Raw genomic sequence first — 27,798 nt, 5'->3', positions numbered from 1 at the left:
AACGCCAATGACAATTGATTAGATTGGACACATTCAGACTGCAGAAATGGTCAAAATAGCCACGCAAACTCAATAGATATTTTTTATTTGGAACATTCTTCCAAAGGTAATGAAATTTCACAATTTTACCCCCAGCTTGATTAACAGCTCCTAATTCTCTCCCCCCTCCCGCCAAACTGTATAAATATTGAAATAGACAAACTCTTATTTACAGACAAATTGTTCACAAGTTATGCCAGAGGTTAAAGGTTGCTGGCCACAGCAAACACTTGGGAAGGGAAAGCGAATGTATTAATAAGCCCGGCTCTCCACTGCTGGTCACCCAGTACCCAATCATTAAACCATCACTTCGGGGAAACCGGGCACTTGCCGAAGGTCAGTGGTGCAGCAGCGTGCAGGTTTGGAGGGCTTTAGCCGATCATAGTGCTTTGCTCTTCGAGTGGAAATTATTTTTCAGTACAGTACTCTACCCCACACCAACTCAACACAGGCTGTTATAATGAAAGATCAAGAGATCCAAGTACGGAATGGAAAGCGACTGAATACAGATTGATGTGCTTAAGGAACACTTCCAAGTTAAGACCAATATTACACAGCCTTTTAAAAAAAAAAAAAAAAAAAATCAAAAACACGACTAGGCCATTTTTAATAAGCATTTGTGTCCCCGGTCGGTCCCCTTAGGAAACAGAATCCAATCACCCATGAAGCGAAGTCACCGTAGCTAGAAGTCAAAGGATGTGGAGACCCTGTCGTTGCTGGGAAGGGGCTCGGTGTCCTGGTACAAATACATCGGAAATGTAAATGAACCCCTCCAGGACTGTAGGGCGCGAGTCCAGAATCCAGCTGGCTCCGACACCATGTGGACTCCCAGCCGCTGACACCTCCACACAATATCTTACCAGAAAGCAAATGTCTATCACGGTCTCTCAGCGTCTTACATTCTTCAAAAGGACAAAACCCCTAAAGATGTCCCCCGTGTCAAAACTGCACCCAGTTTGCACTTTGGGTCACTTGGCTCGAGGCAGAGCTACGGAAAAAGCAAGTTAGATTATGGTCAGCAACGTTGCACAAAACTTTCCAGAGATTAACGACAAAGCAAAAACTTTCACCTCAGTTCCACAAGAGGTTCAAACGTAAGCTGCAGAGTGAAGCGGCAGTACGCCACTCTGCCAAGTGGCAGTTCGGAGTTGAATAATGAACTTATTTTAAGGTTGTGGCAATATTTCCTCGAGTCAGACAAAATATTTCAATGGTTCAATGGCACTTTATTTGTCACACGTACCAAGGTACAGAGAAGCTCATTTTTTTGTACACAGTTCAGTACAGGCATCACTCTACACAAGCACTTAGATACATCTTAGGCAAACACGTGTAGGAAGGAAGTGCAGATGCTGGTTTACACCGAAGATAGACACAAAAAGCTGGAGTAACTCAGCGGGACAGGCAGCGTCTCTGGACCCAGAGAAGGAATGGGTGACGTTTCGGGTCGAAACCCTTCATCAGATGAGATAGACATCTCAGATACAGGACAGTGTAGAGCAGTAGCATATTGAGACAGTACGGAGAGTCGAGAGATTTTGCCGCTTGGCATACTTCATCACACTAACACTGTTTGACAACTGGCGGCGAGACTTTTACAACGGATGGGTTACTAACCTGGGGGCTGTTGCAAAATCCCCCCACAGATCCGCAGCGGCAGCATGAGAAGCCTGAGCAGGCGGTACATCTGGGGCAAAGAGGTCTCCCAGTATTTCTGCACATGTAATAGAGAATTATTAGTGAAACACGTAACCGTTTCAAAAAATCATTATTAATAAAGTTGTACAGATAAAGTACAAACATAATTTATAATGAAGCCACAAATCATGGTGAATAGCCATAAAACTGACCACTCAAAACCGATCAGCTGTTTAAGAAGGAACTGCAGATGCTGGAAAAATCGAAGGTAGACAAAAATGCTGGAAAATGCTGGAGAAACTCAGCGGGTGAGGCAGCGTCTATGGAGCAAAGGAATTAGGTGACGTTTCGGGTCGAGACCCTTCTTCGAAGGAAAAGGTGACGTCTTGGGTCGAGACCCTTCTTCGAAGGAATGGGTGACGTTTCGGGTCGAGACCCTTCTTCGAAGGAATAGGTGACGTTTCGGGTCGAGACCCTTCTTCGAAGGAAAAGGTGACGTCTTGGGTCGAGACCCTTCTTCGAAGGAATAGGTGACGTTTCGGGTCGAGACCCTTCTTCGAAGGAATAGGTGACGTTTCGGGTCGAGACCCTTCTTCGAAGGAATAGGTGACGTTTCGGGTCGAGACCCTTTTTCGAAGGAATAGGTGACGTTTCGGGTCTCAACCCGAAACGTCACCTATTCCTTCATTCCATAGATGCTGCCTCACCCGCTGAGTTTCTCCAGCATTTTTGTCTACCTTCGATTTTTCCAGCATCTGCAGTTCTTTCTTAAACACTGCTACAGGAAGGAAGTCGTTAAGCTGGAATAGGTGTGGAGAAGGTTTACGAGGATTTTGCCAGCATTCGAGAACCTGACTGAGATTCCCTTGGAGCCCAGGAGGATGTGTGATCTTATAGAGGTGTATAAAATCGGGAGGGGAATAGATTGGGTGTTTAAGAAGGAACTGCAGATGCTGGAAAATCGAAGGTACACAAAAAAGCTGGAGAAACTCAGCAGGTGCAGCAGCATCTAAGCGAAGGAAATAGGCAACGTTTCGGGACGAAACCCTTCTTCAGACTGGGTGAATGTGCAGAGTCTTTTACCCAGACTAGGAGAAGGAAGAACCAGAGGACATGTATTTAAGGTGAGAGGGGAAAGATTTTCATACAGAGCGTGGTGGATATAATCTTCCAGAGGAGGCAGCTGAGGCAGATACTATAACAATAGACAATAGATAATAGACAATAGGATTAGGCCGTTCGGCCCTTCGAGCCAGCACCCCCATTCAATGTGATCATGGCTGATCATCCCCAATCAGTACCCCGTTCCTGCTTTCTCCCCATATCCCCTGACTCCGCTATCTTTAAGAGCCCTATTTATCTCTCTCTTGAAAGTATCCAGAGAACCGGCCTCCACCGCCCTCTGAGGCAGAGAACAACATTTAAAAGGCACTTGGACAGGAACGTGGCTAGGAAAGATTGAGAGAGATATATGGGCCATTTGAGACGAGCTTGAATGGGGCATCTTGGTCAGCATGGACCAGTTGGACCTAAGGGCCTGTTTCCGCGCTGTACAAGTGTATAAAGTGGCAGCACATTCACCTGGAGTAGCAGGCTTCACAGGCTGGTGCATGACTGAATCCTCCACACTGATAGATCCTGGTGGTGGCAGCAGTGTTGGTGCTTTGGCACCTGGAGGAGGGGGAAGCAAACCCACACCACCAGCCGGCGGACGAGGCTTGGCGGACGCGTTTTCCTTCTTCCGTACATGCTGAAAATAAATGGGATTGAAAATTAATCCAAAACGTCTCGTTTACCATAAAAGACAACCTCTGCTCCTGGCCTCACAGGAAATTGATGGCTTACATTGGAATACCATGCTGTGGCTGCCAGCTGTCTCCCCACACTTGTCCCACGAGTGCAGCCCACTGTTTGACCACGATTCAATCTCACCCTGTCCCTGCAGAAGCACATGCAGTACCTCTGAACAATAATGAGAGTGAACGGTGACCGATTTTTTTCTCTCGCACTTGGCTCAAACTAAAATGAAGCACTCATTCTGATAACACAGAACAAACCTCGGGGTCAGAACCAAGGGCAGAAGTGGGGAACCTGCGGTATTAAGGCCCCATGCGGCCTTCTAAGCCATTAAGTGCGGCCTTTTGAATGAATCCAAATTTTGTTGAAAAAAATATTTTAATTATTATTAATATGTTTTTGTTCATCTTTTATTATTTTTTATTTTAATCTTAAAGTGAACGTATTTAAAATACCAAAGAGTAAAAGAAGAATCAACAAAATAATCCTCCCCGACTGACGGCCACAATTAAAACAGTAGTAAGCCCCGAGGGCCATTTTAACAAAATAATGTACATTTTGAAGTATATCTTATTGAAGTTTCTTGGATGCGGCCTTATTAGATTACAGCTAACTTAATGTGGCCTTCCAACATGAAAAGGTTCCCCACCCCTGGCCTAGGGGTTGGAGTTTCGAGGAGGGGCCAAGATGGATGTTCCTCGTAGAGGTACCCACCTTGAGACTCCAACGCCTAGGCTCTGACAAAGAACAAAGCGCGACCTGGCTTTGGGGGGGGGGGTGGGGAACGAAACAAGGCGATGAGTACTTCTTGTAACTTTGTGGCGACTCTAGACAATAGACAATAGGTGCAGGAGTAGGCCATTCGGCCCTTTGAGCCAGCACCGCTATCAAAGGTAGACACAAAATGCTGGAGTAACTCAGCGGGTGAGGCAGCATCAGACCCAAAACGTCGCCCATTCCTTCTCTCTAGGGATGCTGCCTCACCCACTGAGTTACTCCAGCACTTTGTGTCTACTATCTGTCTATCTACCTGTATCACAAACACACAAGTAGGAATCCTTCCCAAACCCAACCCTGAAAGATCCATTGCTCCACTTCTTGAACTGCCCAAAGTCCAACCTCCCTGCATTCAAACCTTACCCTGAAAAATACATGTTGGCAGGGATATTAATCCTCATCACATTGACTTACCACACCTGAAGACTATGATTCTATGTCTATGGATATTTCTTCTCATATTGAAACATAGAAAACAGGTGCAGGAGGAGGCTATTTGGCCCTTCGAGCCAGCACCGCCATTCATTGTGATCATAGCTGATCATCCACAATCCGTAACCCGTGCCTGCCTTCTTCCCATACCCCTTGATTCCGCTAGCCCCTAGAGCTCTATCTAGCTCTCTTTTAAATTCATCCAGTGAATTGGCCTCTGCTGCCTTCTGTGGTAGAGAATTCCACAAATTCACAACTCTCTGGGTGAAAAAGTTTTTTCTCATCTCAGTTTTAAATTCTTAGACAGTGACCCCTGGTTCTGGACTCCCCCAACATTGGGAACATTTTTCCTGCATCTAAGCTTGTCCAGTCCTTTTATAATGTTTATACGTTTCTATAACATCCCCTCTCATCACTTCTAAATTGCAGTGACTACAAGCCCAATCTTTCCTCATAAGACAGTCCTGCTATCCCGGGGATTAACCTCGCGATATACCATTTAAAAATTCTATTTCAGCCTCAGGAGTATACCATCCACATTATTATCAAGATCATCTCTGACCCCTCTCACCCTGGCCACAAACTCTTTGAATCACTTCCCTCTGGAAGGCGACTCCGGGCTGTCAAAGCTGCCACAGCCAGACATAAAAACAGTTTTTATCCACGAGTAGTTGCTATACTCACCAGCCAAAAATCTGTAGCCTCCCTTTGATCTGGTATTTTGTTGGTTCACATGTTTGATCAATGGTGTTTTATCATTAATGTTTTATTATTATTAATGTTCAGTGTTTTCTGAGTCATCCGTAACTGTCACTGTGTGTCATGTTGTTACTTGTGGGCGGAGCACCAAGGCAAATTCCTTGTATGTGAATACTTGGCCAATAAACTTACTTATTCAAAATATATTGACATTTGACTTTGTTCCTCACCCCAATATTTAATTTGATGGTTTGTCCATCTTTAAATCCCAAGTCCAACTTGGGTCCGGAGTCTGGATTCTCAGCTTGTTTGGCTAGTTCAGTCTGCTGCTTGACCCATCTACAGAAAAATATAACATACAGCGTGTTACTTTGGAAACGTTTCAAACGAACATTTGACTTTGCAATAAAAAAACAAGAGGCACCATTGTCATATTATCCAAGATAGTGATGCAAGTCATATCCATCCATTTCAAGCCACCTTGATTGGCAGGTCTTTTAGTACCTCGTAGGCTCCAACCTGAAGTTATAAAATGGTAGTTGTAAACTTACTTTATTCACGACTAATTATGATCATTTGTTTCGGAAGGAACTGCAGATGCTGGTTTATACCAAAGGTAGGCACAAAATGCTGGAGTAACTCAGCGGGTCAGGCTGCATCTCTGGAGAAAAGGAATAGGTCTCGACCTGTGACATCACCTATTCCTTTTCTCCAGAGATGCTGCCTGATCCGCTGAGTTACTCCAGTATTCCGAGTCTACTTTCATGATAATTTGTCTCGTACACGACACCTGGCAATTTTCTAATCCCCATATTGAACAATAAAAAAGTTGTAACCTGCCCAGTCCATCACCGGCTCTGACCTCCCCACCATCGAGGGGATCTATTGCAGTCGTTGCCTCAAAAAGGCTGCCAGCATCATCAAAAATCCACACCATCCCGGCCACTCACTCATCTCCCCGCTGCCTTCAGGTAGAAGGTACAGGAGCCTGAAATCTGCAACATCCAGGTTCAGGAATAGCTACTTCCCCACAGCCATCAGGCTATTAAACTCAACTCAAACAAAACTCTGATCGTTAAATAGCCCATTGCACTCTCTCTGTTTATTTATGTGTGTGTATATATATATATTCATTGCTATATGGTCACACTGATCTGTTCTATTTATTTATGCCTACTATATTCTGTTGTGCTGAAGCAAAGCAAGAATTTCATTGTCCTATCTGGGACACATGACAATAAACTCTCTTGTATCTTGAATCAATCAAAACTCTGTAGTACAGTAATACCAAGTTACTTACTTGAAGTGATCTTGGAGCCCAACATTAAAATCAAAAGCATCGCCACGGTCTACAAATCCGATGCCAATAAACGCACGTCGCCCTGGGTAATGAAAACGTTTGGTAAATTATAGTGTACGCAACAATGGATTTTATACATCTTTTCAAACAGTAGAGCGGATTTTTAAATGCAATTAAGAGGCAACCTTAAACTAACATTCAGGAAAAAAAAAATACAAATGGGTGGGTCAGCCATTCAGCCCCTCCAACCTCTCCTAGCATTCACGGATAAGTTGACAAGTATGATCTAATAGCTTACGGAGACAAGGTGGTAAGGTGATGAAATCTGGGTGCCCAGGTTATAGAAACATAGAAATTAGGTGCAGGAGTAGGCCATTCGGCCCTTCGAGCCTGCACCGCCATTCAATATGATCATGGCTGATCATCCAACTCAGTATCCCGTACCTGCCTTCTCTCCATACCCTCTGATCCCCTTAGCCACAAGGGCCACATCTAACTCCCTCTTAAATATAGCCAATGAACTGGCCTCGACTACCCTCTGTGGCAGGGAGTTCCAGAGATTCACCACTCTCTGTGTGAAAAAAGTTCTTCTCATCTCGGTTTTAAAGGATTTCCCCCTTATCCTTAAGCTGTGACCCCTTGTCCTGGACTTCCCCAACATCGGGAGCAATCTTCCTGCATCTAGCCTGTCCAACCCCTTAAGAATTTTGTAAGTTTCTATAAGATCCCCTCTCAATCTCCTAAATTCTAGAGAGTATAAACCAAGTCTATCCAGTCTTTCTTCATAAGACAGTCCTGACATCCCAGGAATCAGTCTGGTGAACCTTCTCTGCACTCCCTCTATGGCAATAATGTCCTTCCTCAGATTTGGAGACCAAAACTGTACGCAATACTCCAGGTGTGGTCTCACCAAGACCCTGTACAACTGCAGTAGAACCTCCCTGCTCCTATACTCAAATCCTTTTGCTATGAAAGCTAACATACCATTCGCTTTCTTCACTGCCTGCTGCACCTGCATGCCCACTTTCAATGACTGGTGTACCATGACACCCAGGTCTCGCTGCATCTCCCCTTTTCCTAGTCGGCCACCATTTAGATAATAGTCTGCTTTCCTGTTTTTGCCACCAAAATGGATAACCTCACATTTATCCACATTATACTGCATCTGCCAAACATTTGCCCACTCACCCAGCCTATCCAAGTCACCTTGCAGTCTCCTAGCATCCTCCTCACAGCTAACACTGCCCCCCAGCTTCGTGTCATCCGCAAACTTGGAGATATTGCCTTCAATTCCCTCATCCAGATCATTAATATATATTGTAAATAGCTGGGGTCCCAGCACTGAGCCTTGCGGTACCCCACTAGTCACTGCCTGCCATTGTGAAAAGGACCCGTTTACTCCTACTCTTTGCTTCCTGTTTGCCAGCCAGTTCTCTATCCACATCAATACTGAACCCCCAATGCCGTGTGCTTTAAGTTTGTAAACTAATCTCTTATGTGGGACCTTGTCGAAAGCCTTCTGGAAGTCCAGATACACCACATCCACTGGTTCTCCCCTATCCACGCTACTAGTTACATCCTCGAAAAATTCTATAAGATTCGTCAGACATGATTTACCTTTTGTAAATCCATGCTGACTTTGTCCAATGATTTCACCACTTTCCAAATGTGCTGCTATCCCATCTTTAATAACTGACTCTAGCAGTTTCCCCACTACCGATGTTAGACTAACTGGTCTGTAATTCCCCGTTTTCTCTCTCCCTCCCTTCTTAAAAAGTGGGGTTACGTTTGCTACCCGCCAATCCTCAGGAACTACTCCAGAATCTAAAGAGTTTTGAAAGATTATTACTAATGCATCCACTATTTCTGGAGCTACTTCCTTAAGTACTCTGGGATGCAGCCTATCTGGCCCTGGGGATTTATCGGCCTTTAATCCATTTAATTTACCCAACACCACTTCCCGGCTAACCTGGATTTCACTCAATTCCTCCAACTCCTTTGACCCGCGGTCCCCTGCTATTTCCGGCAGATTATTTATGTCTTCCTTAGTGAAGACGGAACCAAAGTAGTTATTCGATTGGTCCGCCATATCCTTGTTCCCCATGATCAACTCACCCGTTTCTGACTGCAAGGGACCTACATTTGTTTTAACTAATCTCTTTCTTTTCACATATCTATAAAAACTTTTGCAGTCAGTTTTTATGTTCCCTGACAGTTTTCTTTCATAATCTATTTTTCCTTTCCTAATTAAGCCCTTTGTCCTCCTCTGCTGGTCTCTGAATTTCTCCCAGTCCTCCGGTATGCTGCTTTTTCTGGCTAATTTGTACGCATCATCCTTCGCTTTGATACTATCCCTGATTTCCCTTGTTATCCACGGATGCACTACCTTCCCTGATTTATTCTTTTGCCAAACTGGGATGAACAATTTTTGTAGTTCATCCATGCAGTCTTTAAATGTCTTCCATTGCATATCCACCGTCAACCCTTTTAGAATTAATTGCCAGTCAATCTTGGCCAATTCACGTCTCATACCCTCAAAGTTACCTTTCTTTAAGTTCAGAACCATTGTTTCTGAATTAACAATGTCACTCTCCATCCTAATGAAGAACTCAACCATATTATGGTCACTCTTGCCCAAGGGGGCACGTACAACAAGACTGCTAACTAACCCTTCCTCATTACTCAATACCCAGTCTAAAATAGCCTGCTCTCTCGTTGGTTCCTCTACATGTTGATTTAGATAACTATCCCGCATACATTCCAAAAAATCCTCTTCCTCAGCACCCCTGCCAATTTGATGTTATATGATGTTACAGAAGAACAAGGAAACAGCCAATGTGACTCCTTTGTTCAAAAGGTGAGGAAGACAGCTGGCTGGGAACGGCTGGCCAGTTGGTTTAACATCTATCACTGGCAAAGTTTAATCAATGAGAAAATAACTAATCATTGAGGAAAGCTGAATATAATCAAATCTGGCCCTGGCCACTCCCCCCTGGCCACTCCCTATTCCATCTATAGAAGTGTGAAAAGGCACACCTCCAGATTCAGGGACAGTTTCTTCCCGGCTCATATCAGGCAAATGAACCATCCTACTGCAACCAGAGAGCGGTCCTGAACTACTAACGGGCTATCTTTGATCGGACTTTGCTGGCTTTACCTTGCACTAAACGTTATTCTCTTATGTATCTGTACACGGTGAATGACTCGATTGTAATCGTGTGTTGTCTTTCCACTGGCTGGTTAGCACGCGACAAAAGTGTTTCACCTTACCTTGATACACACGACAATAAACTAAACTGATCATTTTATGAATGGCAAATCATATTTGACATATCTGCTCAAATTAATTGAGGTTGTGATGAGGAGAGTTGATAGGTGTGAACGTCTAGATGTAATGTACTTAGATTTCCAAAAGGCATTTGACAAGGTGCCACATGAGAGGCTGGTGCATCAATTACGGACTCGAGATATTGGAGGAAGCGTGGAAACATGCGGATCAGAGCTGGAACAAAGGGGTTTGGCGACTTGCCGGCATCCGTCGTAGTCGCAAGCAGGTTGCCGAAATGTTTTTAAAATGTTGAAAACCCAGCGGCAACCAGAAAAAGGTACAGCTCTTTGGGCGACTACTCACCGCCAAACAGGCGTCACCTTTCAACCGCGGGGTGATGCCTGTTTAGTGATGAGTAGTCGCCCAAAGAGTCGTACCTTTTTCTGGTCGACGCTGGATTTTCAACATGTTGAAAATTTTCGGCAACCTGCTGCGACTATGACGGGTGCCGGCCAGTCGCAAAAAAAAATCGCGTAAGTGGGACAGGCCCTTAAGGCTTACCGATATGCCATTGGCATTCTCACTCAATCATCTGCGGCAAGTGAAACTACATAATAACTTAATAAAAATAGTCCAAGACAAAAAAACTAAATAAAAATCAACACTTAAAGACTGGCAAGTATCATGCCACCCAAAAAAATGTATTCAAGAGAGAGTAATGCCCCTGTCCCACTTAGGAAACCTGAACGGAAACCTCTGGAGACTTTGCACCCCACCCAAGGTTTCCGTGCGGTTCCCTGAGGTTGCAGGCTGTGGAAACAGGTAGGGAGACCGAAAAAAAACCTCTGGGAACCGTACGGAAACCTTGGGTGGGGCGCAAAGTCTCCAGAGGTTTCCGTTCAGGTTTCCTAAGTAGGACAGGGGCATTAGATTTAGCTCTTAGGGCTAAGGGATATGGGGAGAAAACTGGAACTCGAAAGAGGGAGCACATAGCGCCAATTCTGGCCTCCCTCCACTGGCTCCTGGTGTACTTTCGAGTTTATTTTAAAATTATTTTATTTGTTTTTAAATCTTTAAATGGGCTCGCCCCGCCTTACCTCTCTGAGCTGCTTCATCCATACGCTCCTGCCCGGTGCCTCAGGCCAGCTGATCAGCTGCTCCTGGAGGTACCGAGGTCCAAGCGGAAGCTCAGAGGGGATAGAGCCTTCTCTGTTGCTGCTCTGGCACTCTGGAACGCTCTGCCGTTGCACATCAGACAGGTCCCCTCACTGTCCATCTTCCAAACCAGTATTAAAACACATTTATATTCCTTGGCTTTTGACCCTGCTTGAGACTTTACTCCTGTTTTAGTGCTTTTAATGTTTTTAATTTTATTGTTTTTATTCTTTCTTTTAATGTTTTTATTGTCGTGTAATAATTTCTTGTCCATGACTAGTCATGTAATAATAATAATAATGGATGGGATTTATATAGCGCCTTTCTAATACTCAAGGCGCTTTACATCGCATTATTCATTCACTCCTCGGTCACACTCGGTGGTGGTAAGCTACTTCTGTAGCCACAGCTGCCCTGGGGCAGACTGACGGAAGCGTGGCTGCCAATCTGCGCCTACGGCCCCTCCGACCACCACCAATCACTCACACACATTCACACACAGGCAAAGGTGGGTGAAGTGTCTTGCCCAAGGACACAACGACAGTATGCACTCCAAGCGGGATTCGAACCGGCTACCTTCCGGTTGCCAGCCGAACACTTAGCCCATTGTGCCATCTGTCGTCCCTAAATAATAATGGATGGGAAGGATAAGGGGGAAATCCTTTAAAACCGAGATGAGAAGAACTTTTTTCACACAGAGAGTGGTGAATCTCTGGAACTCTCTGCCACAGAGGGTAGTCGAGGCCAGTTCATTGGCTATATTTAAGAGTGAGTTAGATGTGGCCCTTGTGGCTAAGGGGATCAGAGGGTATGGAGAGAAGGCAGGTACGGGATACTGAGTTGGATGATCAGCCATGATCATATTGAATGGCGGTGCAGGCTCGAAGGGCCGAATGGCCTACTCCTGCACCTAATTTCTATGTTTCTATGTTTCTAAATGTACAGCACTTTGTGGCAACAGTGGTTGTTTTTAAAGTGCTCTATAAATAAAGTTATTATTATTATTACTGATTTTGGATAACCAGCCATGATCATATTGAATGGCGGTGCTGGCTCGAAGGGCCGGATGGCCTACTCCTGCACCTATTTTCTATGTTTCTAAGCTCCACACTTTCGCATTTCCTTAGCGTAGTGAATGATAAAGTTGCAACCAGCGGCCAGATATAATTACCGTTTCCATCCTCGATGCGGATGACAAAGTATCTGCTGGAGTCGACAACGCTCTCCACTGCAATGCCGGGAAACTGGTCGACTGGCGACTGTGCAAACAACTCTCCTGGGAACAAGGGCAAACCAACAATGCAAGGTTAAATGCGACTGCAACTGGTTTATCAGCAGTAACCTTTGATCGCCCGAGGTCATCTTCAACAGTAGTAAATACTCTGTTGTGCTGCAGCAAGCAAGAATTTCATTGTCCCATCTGGGACACGTGACAATAAACTCTCTTCACTTGACTTGGCTTGAAAGAATTTGTTTAAGAAGGGAACTGCAGATGCTGGAAAATCGAAGGTAGAGAAAAGTGCTGGAGAAACTCAGCGGGTGCAACGGCATCTATGGAGCGAAGGAAATAGGCAACGTTGCCGATTTCCTTCATGCTGCTATTTCCTTCGCTCCATAGATGAAAGGTAGACAAAAGTGCTGGAGAAACTCAGCGGGTACAGCAGCATCTATGGAGCTAAGGAAACAGGCAACGTTTCGGGCCGAAACCCGAGGGTTTCGGCCCGAAACGTTGCCTATTTCCTTCATGCTGCTATTTCCTTCGCTCCATAGATGCTGCTGTACCCGGCTGAGTTTCTCCAGCACTTTTATCTACCTTGGCTTGAAAGACTGCAAGCAGAGTACAATGTATTGCCAGCCCAGGTCTCATATACAATACTGCACTTGTTTTTAGTACATGAAAGGTTTCGACGGTATGTTTAGATTAAGCATGTGGCCACTTGATATTATGGATTACGAACGAGAGTGTTTGAGTCCTACCCTGCATGCTAAAATCAAAAATTGCTGCTTACTAAAATTTGGTAAGGACAGAATGTACCCATTGTGATTAACGTTACTGCCAGGGTGCAATATGAACAGGAGATGCCAACAACTCCTAAAAAAGGGGCACAAGGAACTGCAGACGCTGGAACGGTGAGCAAAACATAGTTCTGGAGAAGCTCAGCAAGTCAGGCAGGATCTGTGGAGGGAATGGATGAGACGACCGTCCATTCCCTCCGCAGATGCTGACCGACTCCACGAGTTTCACCAGCACATCATAACCCTGAACAGGGGATACCTTGTGCTTTTGGAATAGCAGGGAGAGGGTATTTTACTGGCAGCAGCGTTCTTGTCTACGGTGGGGGCCCATTCCCGAGTCTTGAACAGAAAAAAACATGTAGCTTTCCCCTCCAGAGCAATATTACGGGGGTGATATATTTTCAAAAGAACCTAGAATGAAAAGAACGTTTCATGGCACCATTTCATGGTGATTATCTGGTCTTGATCATACGACTGCTCGCAGGATTTTTCTCCAGCATTTTTGTGTACCTTCGATTTTCCAGCATCTGCAGTTCCTTCTTAAACAGGACAGTAAAGTACTTTGGGATATCCAAACATTGCGACAGGTGTGATAGAAGTGCAAGTTGTCCTTCAGTAAAAGGACAGCACAGTGGCACAACGGTAGAGTTACTTCCTTACTGCACCAGAGACCCGGGTTTGATCCTGCCTACGGGTGCTGTCTGTATGGAGTTTCTCCATTCTCCCTGTGACCGCGTGGGTATTCTCCGGGTGCTCCGGTTTCCTCCCACACTCCGACACCGCACAGATTTGTAGGTTAATTGGCTTCAGTAAGTTGTAAAATTGTAGAACAGTGTTGGCCTACGGGGTGATCACTGGTCGGCGCGGACACAGTGGGACGAAGGGCCTATTTCCACACTGTATCTCTAAAGTCTAAGGACTCAAACGCAGACGGTTTCAGTGAACATACCCGAATTCCTGTCCTCCAACTTAATGTAAGCCATATTTCCTTTTGCTGTTATCCGGAGCCTTCCCGTCCAGTCCGGTTGATCCAACTTCCAGTCTGCAGCTCTGCGCAGGAAAAAGGGACAGGTATAACATTACCCATTGAAAGATTCAGGACCTTCAGACAGAATCACACCATTACTGTTTCAAACTCCCAACATTGGGAGCGGCATCAACATATTCACAGAGCCACCTCCTCCCAGTTGGGGTTCAACTGTTCAGAGTTGCAGAGTACCATTTTGCACAAACTAAGTTAAGACAATCCAGCGGCAGATCTAAGATGGCGCACAACCCAGGCAACTGCGGTGCTGGCTCGAAGGGCCTCCTCCTGCACCTACCTGCACCTATTTTCAGGTGGGCCATGTGTCATGTGTACAGAGGTACATTAAAAAGCTTTGTTCTACACGCTATCTAATTAAATATATCGCAGTCGCTGCCTCAAATAGGCTGCCAGCATCATCAAGGACCCACACACCATCCTGGCCACACACTCATCTCTCCGCTGCCATCAGGTAGAAGGTACAGGAGCCTGAAATCTGGTACATCCAGGTTCAGGAACAGATTCTTCCCCACAGCCATCAGGCTATTAAACTCGCCATCAAACAAACACTGGTCTATAACAGCCTATTACACTTTATCTGTTTATTTATGTGTATATGGTCTATGCTATATAGGCACACAGAACAGTTCTGTATTTATGCCTACTATATTCTGTCGTGCTGCAGCAAGCAAGAATTTCATTGTCCTATCTGGGACACAAGACAATAAACTCTCTTGACTCTTAAATCAGATAATACTGTACATAAATTCAATCAAATCGACCCCAAGTGCAGTAGGTAGAACAAAGGGAAAGATAAAGGGTGCAGAGTACAGTATTCTAGCACAACAGTTCCTTGTATAAGGGACAAAAAGAGCCATGCAGTTAGCCTCAAACTGCCTGATCTGTGGGGCTCCATGAACCACCTGACAACCCACATGGCCTATTGGTCATCCTAGATCTCACGGAAATGAAGGAAGCAAAAAAAAAAAAAAGGTGCTTCTCAGCCTCCAATATCTCACACTACTAATCAAAAGGGACTCTCGCCAGTAACTGGTGACAGGTTATTCTAAGAGGTGACCTGGTAGTCTATTGTTCTACGAAGTATTAGAGTCATACAGTGTGGAAACAGGCCCGTCGGCTCAACTTGCCCACACAGACCAACATGCCCCATCTACACTAGTCCTACCTGCCTACATTTGGCTCATACCCCTATCATAAACCTGTCCTATCCATGCACTTGTCCAATTGTTTCTTAAACGTTGCGATAGTACCTGCCACAACTACCTCCTCCAGCAGCTCGTTCCATACACCCCCCCCCCCCCCCCACAACCTTTTTGTGAAAAAGTTGCCCCTTAGGTTCCAACGAAATCTTCCCCCTCCCCTCCCTCCCCCCTAAACCTGTGTCCTCTGGTCCTCGATTCCCCTACTCTGGGCAAGAGACTCTGTGCATCTATTCCTCTCATGCTGTTTCACCTCTCGAAGGGCCGAATGGCCTCCTCCTGCAACTATTTTCTATGTTTCTATGGACAAGCTAGATGCGGGAAAATGTTCTATGATTTTGTAGACCTCTATAAGACCACCCCTCATACTCTTGCGTTCCAAGGAGTCCCAGCCTACTCAACCCCTCTGTTTAAGCTCAGACCCTCGAGTCCTGGGAACATTCTTGCAAAAATGCTTGTTCTGGAGCATTTGCCAACAGTTACTGGTTGGTGACCAAGAGTCATTGATCTTGAGTAGTCAAATTGCCACTTAAGCAGAGATCAGATAATAAAACTGCAGTTAGGTCATTGATTTATGAGACTTACAATTGGCACAACCTCTTATGAAATACAGATAAGTTGGAAAGTTTGCATTTAGCTTTCTTGTTCTATAACGTGGTGTGTGTAACGTGGCATTAGTTGTCCATGGATTTGTATGTTTCAGTAACTGAAGACAAAGATGCAAACATGAGAAGGCCTGAGTATGCCAGCTCAATTAGGCTGGATGAATTTGCACCGTTAAACAATAGAATCGTTCCATGCGCGCTTTCATATTCTGCACATAACTTGAGAAAGTACAAAACAAATTCAAAAGGCAAGATCAAGATAGAATAACACAAAACCACAACTGGGATTGAGTGATATGTGCCAGGCAGATCCTGTTTTGCTTCCTCATTCTGCCGCTTAAGGCACCTTTTAAGAACACTTCAGACATGGGCTCTAAAGGCTTGTTCAACAGGCGCTGACTGTGGTGTGGTTGGTCATTTTGACACCACCGCCTGGATCTGTCTCAAGATTCAAATGAACCTCATCAATGCTAACTGGGAAAACAGAAAAGGCTAGAGACGCTTGTACCTGCTCTGGGTGGACGACACACCAAGGGCTGGGTATAATGGTAAATTGTCCCTAGTGTGTGTAGGATAGTTTTAAAGTGCTAGGATCGTTGGTCAGTGCAGACTCGGTGGGCCGAAGGGCCTGTTTCCGTGCTGTATCTCTAAACTAAGCTAAACAAAACATAAAATAGGATTTAGAATGCACCTTTGCATCCAATTCACTTCCATCCGCTCTGGGGATTAAAGGCGACATTAAGCTCCCTACAAGGAGCCATTTTTTGTTCTGCATTACATACTGGTGTCACCCATTTAATAACAAGCAACTATTCTTGATATGTTTGCTGGTTGTCTCTTTTCAATTTGATGTTTTTTATTCGATCCTGGAGAATTTAAAGTGTTTTTGTTCAGGTTTCCTTCCTGCATTTGTTCCGTCACACAGGCTGTTGGTCATGTGAAACACTGTTGGCAGGCACCTCCATCATAGCTCTTTCTGCCTTTCTCTTTCATGGTGGAACTTCATCAGCACATATTCTCAGCAATCTTTGACTCAGCACATGTATTTGCTGAATCTAACACATTTTTAGTTAAAGTGTTTAATGATATGACCTTTATGATTGCATGGCAATTTGTTACTGAATGATGTGAACCTGATCTCTCTTATCCAATCTTGGCTTCTCATACACAGCAATTTCTCCCAACACCCAAGCAGAAATTGAGAAATTAAAATAAGGATCTAACTCTCACTCCATCTTTCCAGAGATGCAGCCTGAGTTACTCCAGCTTTTTGTGTCTTTCTTCAGTGTGAACCAGCATCTGCAGTTCCTTCCGATACCTTTCTGTATTCGTTTATCTTCGAGATACAGTGTGGAAACACACCCTTTTGCTCACTGAGTCCGCACCGACCAGCGATTCCTCGGACACTAGTTCTTTCCTAAACAGTAATTACAATTTACAACCAGTCAATCAACCTACAAACCTGCTGGTCTTTGGAAAATGGGAGGAAACCAGAGCACCAGGAGGAAACCCACGTGGTCACAGGGAGAACATGCAATGTCCGTACATACAGCAACCGTAGTCAGTCTCTGGCGCTATGAGGCAGCAACTCTACTGCTGCGCCACCCTGAAACATCACCTATTACTGGACCCCATTTTGAGCAAGTATAGAAATGGTTCATCAATAGATGCAAAAATGTTAATTTTGTGGCATCTTTTAACTCTGAAAAATACCCAGAGCATAATCAGACAGAAAACAAGATCGATCTTATAACCATATAACAATTACAGCACGGAAACAGGCCATCTCGGCCCTTCTAGTCCGTGCCGAACACTTACTCTCACCTAGTCCCATCTACCTGCACTCAGACCATAACCCTCCATTCCTTTCCCGTCCATATACCTATCCAATTTATTTTTAAATGATCTTCAGTGAGTTACGGTTCAAATGTTTGGCACAGATGCAAGGACAGAAACTAGACAATGTTAAAAAAGAGAGTTGCTATTTTTAAGACGTGGTATTGTTAGGACAGGGTCAAGCATCAAAGAATGCGCATTCTGTGGGCGTTTTGGCTTAATCAAAGTGCGTGGCTAGGAAAATCCGTGGGAAAGATACACAATTTCTCAAGAGGTCTGTACACAATGAATGTGCTCTTCTAAATATTTAACTGGTGCAGTAAAAGGCCTGTCCCACTTACGTGACTTTTTTCCGACAACTTACCGGCACCAGTCATAGTCGCGGCAGGTCACCGGATTTTTTTTTTTTTAAATGTTGAAAAGCCAGCGACGACCAAGAGATTCAAAAAGTTTATTGCCATGTCAACAAGTTGATAGGAATGTGTCTTGGTTCGCTCTCAGACAGATACAATACAGTACAATACAACCACCACATACACCACAAAAATAATACAGACAATACCTTACGAAGGACAATATATACAGGAAGGACAGTACCCAGCAGCGTCATGTTAAGCGTAAGTGCAAGTGCAAAAGAAAGTGCAAAGTGATTAGTGCAAATTCAAATACCTGATGGCTTGGAGGTAGGTGCTGTCTCTGAAGCGAGATGTTTTACTTTTAATGCTTCTATATCTCCTTCCTGATGGGAGGAGATTAAAGAGGTAATGTGCCGGGTGAAAGTGGTCTGCTATGATTTTTTTGGCCTTTCTGGTGAGTCTTGTTGAGTAAAGTGATGTCACTGAGGGAAGTCTGAGGGAATGTTCAACATGTTGAAAATCCAGAAAAAAGTACGACTCTTTGGGCGACTACTCACGACCAAACAGGCGTCACCCCTCGACATGTCGACACGTGACCCTTGTATGGTCGTGAGTAGTCCCAAAGAGTCGTACCTTTCTCTGGTCGCCGCTGGATTTTCAACATGTTGAACATTTTCGGCGACCTGCTGCTACTATGGCGGGTGCCGGCAAGTCACTGAAAGACCCTAACCGGCCCTTAAGTGATCCCTCAGGTCAAGGCTGCTTCCATTCCAGTTTCACAGGGTCATCAGCTGGCCGATGAGCGCAATAAAGAGCTTGCAGATTACGTTAAGGGTGGGGCAAGAGGTTCCAGTCACACAGAAACACTGCAATGGCAAACCAGTTAGAGGCCTACAATGAGCTGAATGTGACTGTGAGTAATGGGGTGAAGGGGTCAGGATACAAAAAAAACATTAAACATCTCAACACCTTGCAGTAGGATTGATAAACACCAGAGTGAAGATGGAAAATGCCATTGCACGATAGCCCCATGTGGCTGCCTATCAGCCCAGGAGGCACAAACTCCACAAGATATTGATAACCTGGTGTGTTAAACCAGAAGGTACAACACAGTAATACACAGGTTCAGGAGCAGCTTCTTCCCAACAACCAACAGGCTAATGAACGCCACTAATTCGAACTAAATTCCTAACTGCATTGATTGCATGTAGGGACTTGGGGCTGGTCTTTAAGAAGGAACTGCAGATGCTGGAAAATCAAAGGTCGACAAAAGTTCTGGAGAAACTCAGCGGGTGCAGCAGCATCTGTGGTGCGAAGGAAATAGGCAACGTTTCGGGCCGAAACCCAAAGGAAATAGGCAACGTTTTGGGTCAAAACCCGGAAGGGTTTCGGCCCGAAACGTTACCTATTTCCATCGCTCCATAGATGCTGCTGCACCCGCTGAGTTTCTCCAGCACTTTTGTCTACCTGGGGCTGGTCTTTGTTCTATATTGCTTGATTTTATATATTGAACTTATTTTTGTTGTTTATTATGTTGGCTGCTGAGTATTACGTTTGCATATCTAGTATGCCACTGCGAGTAAGAATTCCATTGTTCTGTTTCAGGATGATAAGACTCTTGATTCCCTGTAGCTTTGTTTATTGTCACGTGTACTGAGGTACAGTGACAAGGCCAACTCTCGACTCAAATTGCTTCTGCTGATCAGTGTCATCCTTAACTTTACGTTGCGAGTGAGATGTTGTAGTTCATGCATATTAATAATTGCATTCACACAACTCATTACGTAGCAATTTTACACAATTGTTCTCACCATCCAGTCGCTGTCGCCCAGTGAGCGGCCTCCATCGAAAGCTAAACGTGACGACAGGATCAGGAGTTGGACATGCATCACAATAAGAGGTTAGCATCTAGCAGCTTCTCAGTGCCAAGGTTTGGTTTAGCTTAGAGATACAACGCAGAAACAGGCCCTTCGGCCCACCGTGTCCGCTACGATCAGCGATTCCCGCACATTAACACCAGTCTACATACACGGGGGACAATTTACACTTATACCAAGGATACAAACCCAAGCCAGTTAGCCTACAAACCTGCACGTCTTTGGAGTGTGGGAGGAAACCGAAGATATCGAAGTAAACCCACCTAGGTCACGGGGAGAACGTACAAACTCCATAAACAGCACCCGTAGTCGGTATCGGCCCCGGGTGTCTGGCGCTGCAATCACTATAAGGCAGCAACTCTACCGCTGCGCCACTGCAGACTGCTTCCCCAATATTACCAGCCATGAACCAAGACAGTGAGTATTCGGGGTATTGAGAGCAATTTTAGGCCCCATATCTGTGGATGTGCTGACCCTGGAGAGGATCCCGAGAATGATCCCAGGAATGAGTGGGTTAACATATGATGAGTGTTTGAAGGCACTGGGCCTCTAATCACTGCAGTTTGGAAGGATGAGGGGGTATCTCATTGAAACTTACCAAATAGTGGAAGACCTGGATAGAGTGGATGTGGAGAGGATGTATCCACTAGTGGGAGAGTCTAGGACCAGAGGTCATAGCCTCAGAATTAAAGGACGTTCCTTTAGGAAAGAGATGAGGAGGAATTTCTTTAGTCAGAGGGTGGTGAATCTGTGGAATTCGTTGGCCCAGAAGGCTGTGGAGGCCAAATCAATGGATATGTTTAAGGCAGAGATAGATAGATAGATTGTTGATTAGTATGGGTTTCAGGGGTTATGGGGAGAAGGCAGGAGAATGGGGTTAGGAGGGAGAGATAGATCAGCCATGAATGAATGGTGGAGTAGACTTGATGGGCCGAATGGCTACATTCTTCTCCTATCACTTATGACTGATGTTCAGTTCCAGCACTATGAGAATTATAATTCGGATTTCCAAAGATACCCAAATTTAAACAAACATGAGTCTGAAATTACTGGAACCCAAGCTGTGAAATTGTGCTAGGAAACACCTTTTGAAAAACAGAGTACATTATTATGGCTTTGTATTTGAACCATTGTGAAATTAGTCCATTAACAGAATTCTCATTTCACTGGAAACTTTATCTCCCAAGGCCTGACGGATCAAATGCCTCAGCAGCAGCTCAGTTACAAGGTCAAACACTTCATCCGCTACAGAGAGGAATTTTCTCTCAGCTTTCTCCATCTTCCCTCTTCCAATACATTCCAGGCTGCTCTCGCCCCTCTACCACTTTTCCACATTTACCGTAAGCTCATCCAAAGATCTGCTGCCTGTATCCCAACTGACATTGACATGCCGATTCATCGCTCCTTGTACAGTGACCTACATTGGCTCATGTTCAAATCGCACAGCAATTTTAAAATCCCATCACAAGCTTTCTGCTCCCTTAAGCTTTAAAATATCAAAATATCGCCATTCCTCCGATCAGTCCTATCACGTACCACAAATGTTAATCATCGCCCTGCCGTTTATTGGTCTGAAACTTCCTCTAATCTTCTCCATCGCATTTTCATTTGGGCCTGAAATTATCCGCTTTAACCAAGCCTTTCATCACTTCCATTCATTTGTGACCAAATTTTGATCACTTGCACTAAACCACAATCAACATTTAGCAGGCAACATTTAGCTAGAGCTAGATAGGGCTCTTAAAGATAGCGGAGTCAGGGGATATGGGGAGAAGGCAGGAACGGGGTACTGATTGTGAATGATCAGCCATGATCACATTGATTGGCGGTGCTGGCTTGAAGGGCCGAATGGCCTACTCCTGCACCTATTGTCTATTGTAATAACCAAGTTCCAATTTGTCACATTAAAAGCAAACAGGTTCAATTTAAACTCAAATTGACTATTGGTTATACTTTTAGTTTAGTTTAGAGAAACAGGCCCTTTGGCCCACCAAGTCCGCACCCTGTACACTAGTTCCAAATCTACACTCTCGGGACAATTTTTTACAGAAGCCAATTAACATCCAAACCTGCACGTCTTTGGAATGTGCGAAGAAACTGGAGCACCCAAAGAAAACCCACGTGCAGGGAGAACATACAAACTCCATACAGACAGCACCCGTGGTCAGGATCAAAACCCAGGCCTCTGGAGTTGTAAGGAAGCAACTCTACCGCTGAGCCACTCTGCTGCCTTGTACGGGATCTATATTATAAATCACCGTCTTTGAGAATCTGAACATCGCACTCACTAGCAAGATGAAGATCATCTTCTTGATTCACTTTGTTGTAAAAATAAAAAAGCAGGTCCTTTTACACTCTTTCGGGTTACAAGCACACATCTAACTCAACTGGTTCAGAGTCTTACATGGTTAAAAACCTAGTAAAGGCTATCTCAATGCAGTATATCTTACTGAACTAAAACTATTTCTGATACATTCCTTAAATCAAATCGCCCTCTTCTGCCAATTCAATACTAATATCACTTTCATTCCTTTGGTCTGAAGAAAGATTTCAACCTGAAATGTCGTCTGCCCATTTCCTTCCACATGCTTTGAGAAGTTCCTCCAGCTATATGTAGAAACAAGGAACTGCAGATACTGGTTTAACAGGATAAGATAAAAAAATGCTGGTGTAACTCAGCAGGTCAGGCAGCTTCCTTGGGGAATAGAAGGGCCTGAAGCAACGCATTTGCAAGTCTGAAAATGGGCCCCAACACAAAACGTTACCTGTCCATGTTCTCCAGGGATGCTGCCCGAGTTACTCCAGCAATTTGTATTTTGCTCACATTCAGTCCTTGTTCCAGTGAAATATCACTGGCAGATTTTGGCAGCTTGATTTCGCACAATAATTCAGCAACTTTAACAAAGGGTACAAAGTCTACACAGCATCCCACCGCCCGCAGTTTCTTACCTGATGTCATTCCAGACCCTTAATTTCATTTTCACATGTTAAAAAAATTAAACACAAAGATGAAAAATAAGAGTATGACATTACCACGGTTATACTGAGCCATATTTGGGATGCGTCAGTGAAAAGGCAGGCAGACAGTTGTTTGAAGAGGCTGATCAGAGAAACAAACGTGTACTCTCAACTATCAATTCCCAATACCTGTCACATGCTACTTCGACAAATCCACAATCTCAACATTGCTCTTCAATGTAACTTACATTTAACTGTTTAATGTCATTTGTGATAAAGAGTTCAACAAACTAGGTTTAAATTTCTGCAGCAAATCATTGTTACCTTGGACCTTGAGTAAACAGAAGCATTCGCCGGGCTAAGTCGGCTCAGATAGATGTGCAGATGAATCCAAATACCTGCTTCACTTAAATGATCCAGGACTGGATGTCACATCAAATGATGAATGTCTGTATTTAACATTACATTTTATCTTATCCCCTGAAGCGGATGCCAAATTCACTATGCTATATTTAATTTATACTTCCATATGGTCAGCCCATCCACATTGTCAGTTTGCCAATTGTTAAAGCGAGCAAATAGATTTACTGCAGCCATTGCATTCAAAGTGATAAGCAAAGCATTAAAATTACTCGTCAGATCGAGCATCATCTGATTTCAGTTCGATACCGTTTGGCTCCAAAACATTGTGTTATCTCTACACATTAGCTAACCCACTGGGTATTTGCAGTTTTGATTTCCAAATGCAGATAAAGCACTTCCTCATTTTGACAAAGACTGTTCTCTCTCTGCTTCATACGAACATCTTGTGACTTCTTCGCCATCTTCTGGAAGCCTGCCTTTTCTCTTGTTTCTTCTGCACCATTTGACACCCGAGCTCATTACCTGTGGCGGCATTATTTTCCTCAAACACACACACTGTCTCTGAGGCTGGCATTCTCCTTAATCTCTACATGTGTACGGTTAGAAAAGAACATTGACTGCTTGCATCACCGCCTGGTTTGGCAACTCGAACGCCCGTTAACGAAGATTACACCGAGTAAACACCTGCATGGCCCATTAGGGGCACTAACATCTCCACCATCAAAGGGATATAGAGGTGGCACTCCCTCAAAAAGGCAGGCAAAGTCCCCCACCACCCTGGCCACGCTCCCATTTCAACCCTACCATCAGGAAGACGACAAAGGAGCCTGAAAAACAGTAACCACACTGTTCAAGAGCCATGAACAACAACCACCAAGCTCGTGAACACTGCACAACACTAACCCGAACGATGTCTTCGGTGGCACTAAAGACTTTGAGGTTTTTTGTGCACTGGTACTGGGGTGATGGTTTTACTGGATTTTTGCCTACAGTACATTAAGTATGTGCATAGTGCTTACAGGCCTGTCACATGCAGCTGCAGCAGGAAGGAATGTCAGTCATTGTCCATGGTCGACACAGAGGACAATTAAATGAATTGAAAGATGAATTGTAATACGAACATGTATTAGATGCTGCCTGCCCCAGCTACTCCTCCAGCATTATTTTGTGCCCATCACTGTCGGTGTAAAGCAACATCTGCAGTTCCTCACGACACAATTAAACGCTGGCTGCTGCTGCTGGCTTCCTGCATTACACAAGGGATCGTCCACAGATCCCTCGCCCGGCCGCCTGACATGGATCTGTGTGGGAAGGAACTGTAGATGCTGCTTTACACCGAAGATATAGACACGAAATGCTGGAGTAACTCAGCGGGACGGACAGGCAGCGTCTCTGGAGAGAAGGAATGGGTGACGTTTCGGGTCGAGACCCATCCTCACAGACTCTGGCCAACCCTACCTGTAGCGCCGGTTGGTGGCTCTCGGGGGTATCCTGTAGACGTGGACCTCCGGCTTCACACACAGCACCGACTCGTACTCACTCTCCGCCATCGTGTTGCCGCCGCCGCCGCCGCCGCCGCCTCACCACCACCACCACCACGGCCTAGTGCAGGCTCCCGTCCCGGCGGCCACACGGCATCACGGGATACTGGAGGAGCGGCAGCCCCGGCCCATGCGCCGCTGCATCACGGGAGATGTAGTTTCGCACACCGCACACCAGCGCCAAGGCGCAGGCGTCGCGTCACCGCTGGGTGGGGTGGGGGGGGGCGGCGCCCGTCACAAAGGGAGCACACGGTGGCGGAGACCACGCCCAATGAGGTCGTCGTGACGTCACGCCAGCGTGGTGCGCCACGATGGGAGACTAGGCCCCGCCCAACGAGGTCACCCTGAGGTTTGTTTTTATCTGTGTGTGCATTTATGTGTATTTATATTTGTGTACGTTTCTATTTATGTGTGTGTGTATATATATAATATATATGTGTGTATATGTACATATAATATATGTGTGTGTATATGTATATATAATATAAATATGTGTGTATATGTGTATATATACTATATATGTGTGTGTGTGTGTGTATATGTATATATAATATATGTGTATATATAATATATGTGTATATATATAACATATATTTTAAAATATGTTTATATGGAGTAACTCAGCGGGACAGGCAACATCTGGGAGAGAAGGTACACAAAAAAGCTGGAGAAACTCAGCGGGTGCAGCAGCATCTATGGAGCGAAGGAAATAGGCAACGTTTCGGGCCGAAACACTTCTTCAGCGTATGACATTCCTTCTGGGAGAGAAGGAATGTGTGACTTTTCGGATTGATACCCTTCTTCAGAGTATTTTTGCGTCCATCTTCGGTTTAAACCAGCATGATCCTAGTTTACAAAAAAGCCAAGCTGGAGTAACTCAACAGGTCAGGCAGCATCCCTGGAGAACATGGATAGGGGACGTTTCACCTTGAAGACCCTTCAGGCTCAAAATAGACCTGTATGGTTTCTTTTGGTCAAATTGCTTCAGATAATGGTTCAATTATGAAGTTTATTTCCCCGACTAATGTTGGGATTTTCCTGATTTATTTTACAACTATCTTGAAAACAAAGGCCCACTTTTCTTAAACTTAGATAGGAGCTTATGGATATGTATTCATGCATTTACCTTTTACAGGCTATGCAGAATTAGTATCTCAAGACAGCATTGTATAAAAATGTTTATGGTCAGGGACTCAGGGTGCAAAAATGTATTTTAAACGCTCAGTTAAGAGGCATGCGGATGATGAGTCATTATCACAAGTCATAGACCACAAAGTCTCATGCAGATGCTGCCTGACCCGTTATATTACTCCAGCATTTTGTGTCTTTCTTTGGTATAAACCAGCATCTGCATTTCCTTCCTACATATTGTAACAGATTAGCTGATCTCAGCGGTATCAGCAAATGGGACACAGTTGTCTACAGAATTATGGTGTCTTTGCAATAATGTATGATAACCTGTTTAGCTCAGGCCTGAACTATGGTCATATGGTAAATGCTTGAAAGCTTTACAATAGATGTATGTTTTTCTCTGCCTCAACTTTGACCACTTTTAAAATAAGACTGAAAACTTTTATGTTTACTTTAGCTTTCAGCTAAATCTTAACTACATTGCACTTTTAACTTTTGCACTTTTTATAATGCATTTTTAATTTTGCTTTTCTTTTCTTTTAGTTCTTCTATTTTATTTCATTTTATTATTTCATTTATTGTATGACACGTCTTTATGTGAAGCACTTTGAGTCTGCCTCGTGTATGAAATGTGCTATATAAATAAAGTTGCCTTGCCTTGCCTTGCTTACCGTAAGTTAATACTGGGTCTCAAAGATCAGATGGCTCTCAATAAATGTTCTCCTTTGCATTCATAACAGATGGGAGCAGAATTAGGCCGTTCGGCCCATTAAGTCTACTCTACCATTCAATCATGGCTGATCTATCTTACCATCTCAACCCCATTCTCCTCCCTTCCCCCCATACCCTCAGACACCATTACGTAAAACTAAACTTTTGACCTTTCTCACAGAGTGGTGAGTCTGTGGAATTCTCTGCCTCAGACGGCGGTGGAGGCAGGTTCTCTGGATGCTTTCAAGAGAGCTAGATAGGGCTCTTAAAAATAGCGGAGTCGGGATATGGGGAGAAGGCAGGAACGGGGTACTGATTGAGGATGATCAGCCATGATCACATTGAATGGCGGTGTTGGCCATTCCTGAACTCCTGCACCTATTCTCTAATCACAGGAGACATAACCAAAGATTGTGCATTTTAGCTTTCCAATTGGCCGTGATCAACCAAAATGCTATTTTTAATTAGTTTTAGTGCATTACTTTTAAGTCTCATTTTTAAGGCAGAGCAAACTTGAAAATCTGTATTTGATCCCTTCATCCTAAAAGACAGGTCAACGTTTCATACACCTTTTACAGGAAACTTTACAAGTGGTTTATTTGGAAAATATAATTAAATCCTACTTCTCCCTTCTCCTCAGACCCAATAAGAATTGGAGCTAAAATGGATGCAGTGAAGAATTCATCAAAAGAGTAAATACGACTTTCATTGAAAGTCTAGAGCAGTGGTTCTCAAATGGGGATACGCGTACCCCTGGGGGTACGTGAAGGCACTCCAGGGGGTACGTGAGATTTTAAAATATAAATGTAGACCATATATGTAGGCCTATAATTTTGCGCTGGTTAGGGGGTACTTGGCTGAAAAAATATTTCACAGGGGGTACATCACTGAAAAAAGGTTGAGAACCACTGGTCTAGAGGATACTGCATTCCCTTATTTTTACTCTGTCCTATTCGTCACAAAAATACTCTGCAATCAAATAAACAGCACTAGTTTCTTTCAGAAAATCACAAAGTCAGGGGAAAAAACACCAAAGACAAGACCAAACTGTTGAG

The 27,798-nt window shown here is 44.4% G+C and overlaps 1 protein-coding gene across 1 annotated transcript; it reads right to left on the bottom strand.

Annotated features, from left to right (window-relative positions):
* Positions 1–66: 66 nt before the first annotated feature.
* necap2 (NECAP endocytosis associated 2) lies at positions 67–25,084 on the bottom strand. The gene is made up of 8 exons (XM_033048383.1): positions 24,819–25,084; positions 14,071–14,171; positions 12,277–12,381; positions 6,683–6,764; positions 5,613–5,721; positions 3,259–3,427; positions 1,657–1,753; positions 67–1,027 (listed from the first exon to the last, which is right to left on the bottom strand). The coding sequence occupies exons 1-8, from the start codon at positions 24,908–24,910 to the stop codon at positions 979–981; spliced, it is 804 nt and encodes a 267-aa protein (XP_032904274.1). The 5' UTR covers positions 24,911–25,084; the 3' UTR covers positions 67–978.
* Positions 25,085–27,798: the final 2,714 nt, after the last annotated feature.

The sequence above is a fragment of the Amblyraja radiata genome, chromosome 31, assembly GCF_010909765.2.
Source record: "Amblyraja radiata isolate CabotCenter1 chromosome 31, sAmbRad1.1.pri, whole genome shotgun sequence".
NCBI classification, from domain to species: domain Eukaryota; kingdom Metazoa; phylum Chordata; class Chondrichthyes; order Rajiformes; family Rajidae; genus Amblyraja; species Amblyraja radiata.
This window is presented reverse-complemented; position numbering and strand designations above follow the sequence as displayed.